At 36.0% G+C, this 3,731-nt stretch overlaps 1 protein-coding gene across 1 annotated transcript in view; it reads right to left on the bottom strand.

Moving 5' to 3' along the window:
- The window catches only part of LOC107653562 (NGFI-A-binding protein 1-like), a 21,860-nt gene that overhangs the window by 7,191 nt on the left and 10,938 nt on the right, over positions 1-3,731 (bottom strand). The window contains exons 4-6 of the mRNA XM_016440301.1: positions 2,888-3,021; positions 2,348-2,399; positions 305-424 (exon numbers count right to left, since the gene is read on the bottom strand). Of these exons, the coding sequence (XP_016295787.1) occupies positions 305-424; positions 2,348-2,399; positions 2,888-3,021 (306 nt within the window). The remainder of the gene's footprint in view (positions 1-304; positions 425-2,347; positions 2,400-2,887; positions 3,022-3,731) is intronic.

Consider the following 3,731-nt stretch of genomic DNA (forward strand, 5'->3'; position numbering starts at 1 on the left):
ATGATCTTTAAAAAAGCATCATATGACCCCTTTAAAACATTCAAACATACATTGTTTCCAAATATAGTTCAAGCAATGCTGAAACAAACATTACATTGTTTAAAAACCATTAAAATGAAGTCCAAACAAGTTTGAAATAAAGTTTCAACAGTTTTTGAAGCAACATTAAAACAATATTCTTCTGAAAAAAAAAAAGTTCAAACTATGTTGAAACTAACCTTCAGACAAACAAACATACGTTTTGACTGTGATATCAACTTAATAGACTCATATAAGTGATATCAACTTAATAGACTCAAAATACCTGTAGACTATGTCTGATCGTCTCCTCTCCTTTAGATTTGGCGATTGCGAGCTGCTCTCTCACCGTCTCCTGACGCGTATGAAGAACGTGAAGAGCCTCCTGTAGATCGTAGACACCATCCTAAGAGAAAGCAAGAAAAGGTGAAATGAGGGATGAGCTCATGGACAACTTTCAATAAAATTAGCTGAGACAGAAGTGAGTGAGTTTTATATCTCCACGATAGCTTCATTTATTTGCATCTCTGGTGCAACCATGACATTTGCACAAATGGAAAAAGCTGTTAGTACGAACTGAGTCATCACATCTGTAGTCCACAGTGCCTGAGGAGGTAAGTCATGCTGCTGGCGAGATGAACCATCCAAATAATCATATTTTACACTTTTGTAGCATTTACTCTTCCACCCCAAAACTCTACTTATAATGTCAGTGAAGGTTTTTGCACTAAAAATATTAATTATTTAGTTCATGACCATTTTCTGTCCTCTCTCTGAACCCAAAAACGCGCAATTATGCAAGCAAAGAGCAGATTCTGGGTAAACAGTTCTTAATGTATAGAAAATGTGTCGTATAAATACATACAGCTCAAATATAAGAGTTACAATAAAGCTGAAGTATTTTATTTTTACATTTAAATTTTTTTTAAAAACGTATTTATCCTCCTGACAAACAATTTGTGTGAAAATTGATCATAAAACCATTTTAAAAGCAAAGCTCACTGACCTCAAATATAAAGGAAATAGTAACGCTAAGTAAATATAGTATTTTATTTTTAAATTAAAATTGATTATTAAAATAATATTTACTTTTTTGAGTTTTGGATGCATAAAATCCTAAAGAACAATTTTTTATGTGAACTGTTCATAAACCCATTTTTAAAACCACAAAGCTCATTGCCCTCAAATATAAAAGATCCAGTAAAGCTAAATGAATATGGCATTTTATTTTTTAATTAAAATTTAGTATTACACAAATACGCAAAAAAATCCTAAAGAACAATTGGTCAATTGTTCATAAAACCATTTTAAAACCATAAAACACACTGACCTCAAAAGTACAGTATAGTAAAGCTTAAATTTTTTTGCATTTTTTTCTTTATATTAGAATACTTTTAGCTATTTTTTTGAGTTCTTAAATGCACAAATATTATTTTATCCTTTTTTATAGTGGTAAAAAAAAAACTTACAAGGACTTAAAAACACTTTTATCATCAACAATCTTTCTCTGCCATGGCAATGTTCCTGCTTGTTTCTAACCAGTATTTTTTTTGTTATTCTAACAGATCGGCCGTTGTCACCTTTGAACGAATTTACACTTCGTGTCGCCCCTTGACAACCTCCGCATTTTCCTCTGAGGTCATCACGTATATGTGTGTGTGTGAGTGAGCTTGTGTGTCCACGTATGACGTTCGACTCAGACAGAGACAGCTACAGCCATGTGTGGGTAATTCAGTAGGCACCCACAGGATGATGTCAATTATGTGTTTCAGTCCACTGTGTACTTCTCCGCCTGTGCGGATGAATGATTGCACGTTTGTGTACTAACTAAGCTTTTCTTTATCCAGAGAACCCCACAAAAACAACTTCCGTTAAAAACAAGCTTTTAAAAGCGAGCTAAAATTTATCACAGTTTTAATTTAACATCTTGAGAGCTTTGTTTGCAACGGTTTTGTTGACTTAGAGGCCCCACGGAGCTACGAAAACAACGATATCATTTACTTTGAGATGTTCACCCAGAGGCGAAGACCGTCGCTCATGGGAAAAGCTGTATGAACGCGACATTTCGGAGTGAATAATGACAGTAATTACTCTCCTGAGATTATTAACAGAGAGAGTGCACACACAAACACAGCGCTAATTCAGACGCAATGGGAAGGCAGCTGGCAATAAATATCATTACAAGAAAGCAAAACTAATAAAGAAGTCCCGAGAAACCACCTGGAGCTCGAAATGATTGCAAAGCTGAGGCGTCTCATGCAAATAGAGCAATCTGTCACCGTGAGGTTTATGAATATGAGCTGAATCTACAGAACTTGTTTAAACTTACTTCAGATTTGATCCTCTTGGTAGATGGTTCATCTTCATCACCACAGTGGGACCTGAAATGAAGATATTTTGAGTTTTATACTTATTTTGAAACACCATAAACAGTCATTGTGGTAAAACTTTTCAATTAAATAACAAAAACTAGTGAAAGTACTAAAAAGATGGCATTTACTGTACAAACAGATGCTCCTTATATGACTAAATAGAGACCAAGAAAAGTGTCTAAAAACCAAAATCAATTCTTTGTAACAATTTCATGAATGTATGTCTGGTATTATTATGTTTGCAAATGCTAATGTACTCCATAAAGTTAATTTTAAAAAGTTCTAACAGGATATTGAACAAAAAATCTTGATTGCAAGGTCGTATGTCCAAAAAACGAATGCTCTTTAGAACAAGAAGTTCCCTCACCCAATATTCCCGGCCACTATTTATACAAAAGCAAGCTATTCCTCAATATGTCAACAGAGGAAAGTGTTAATACATGATTTTAACAACTGTTTTTCTATAGAATCAAACATTGAGAAGAATTGTGTCTTACCTGCTGCTCCTGCGGGTGTATTTGTAGGTAACTTCGCGTGAAATCTGCCTGGCCAGTGAGAAAAGTTCATCTCTTCGGGTCAGCAGCGATAGATCTTTCATGCACAGCTGAGCGGATGCTTCATTGACCGTTAGCTACACAATAAATGAAACGACAATGCAAACATCAATTGTTTAGTACCATACACTCTTAAAAATAAAGGTTCCACAAGGGGTTTTCACAGCAATGCCAAAGAAGAACCATTTTTGTTTCCCCAAAGAACCGTTCAGTAAAAAGTTCTTTAAAGAACCATTTTTTACTGAAGTGGTTTGTGGAATGGAAAGGTTCCATGGATGCTAAAAGTTCTTCATGGAACCACAGATACCAATAGAACCTTTATTTTTAAAGGTCCCCTGAAATGCTTAGAAACATGCAGCGTTACTCTATGTGTTGACGTCATTTTAACTGAAACAGGAAGACAGGGCGGGACATATCAAGCAGCCCTGCCCCTTTTTAAAATAGCCAATAGCGTTCGTTTATATCACAGCTTGGGCTAGAGCTGTTGAGCTCCGTAAAGCCGCATTTGACAGGGTATGCCAGCCACAATCTCATCCATATTGCTATAAAATATAGCATTCTGTGTAGAATTCAAATAGCTCCGATACATTTTGTGGTCTGCGCCGACTCGCGCATGTGATCCGCTCCATGCTATCCTGTCTCTGGACCGGAGCAGAGTGTGTGTGCGGTGCGGTGGTTAGCTTGACACAGCGCGAAACCAGACTTATTTTTTTCCTCAATGGAAAGCATATTTACACTGTTTGAATCGTTCCCTGTCCACTATATAGTGCACTACGTGCCATTCACT

Source organism: Sinocyclocheilus anshuiensis, unplaced genomic scaffold (assembly GCF_001515605.1).
Source record: "Sinocyclocheilus anshuiensis isolate Anshui unplaced genomic scaffold, SAMN03320099.WGS_v1.1 scaffold1079, whole genome shotgun sequence".
NCBI classification, from domain to species: domain Eukaryota; kingdom Metazoa; phylum Chordata; class Actinopteri; order Cypriniformes; family Cyprinidae; genus Sinocyclocheilus; species Sinocyclocheilus anshuiensis.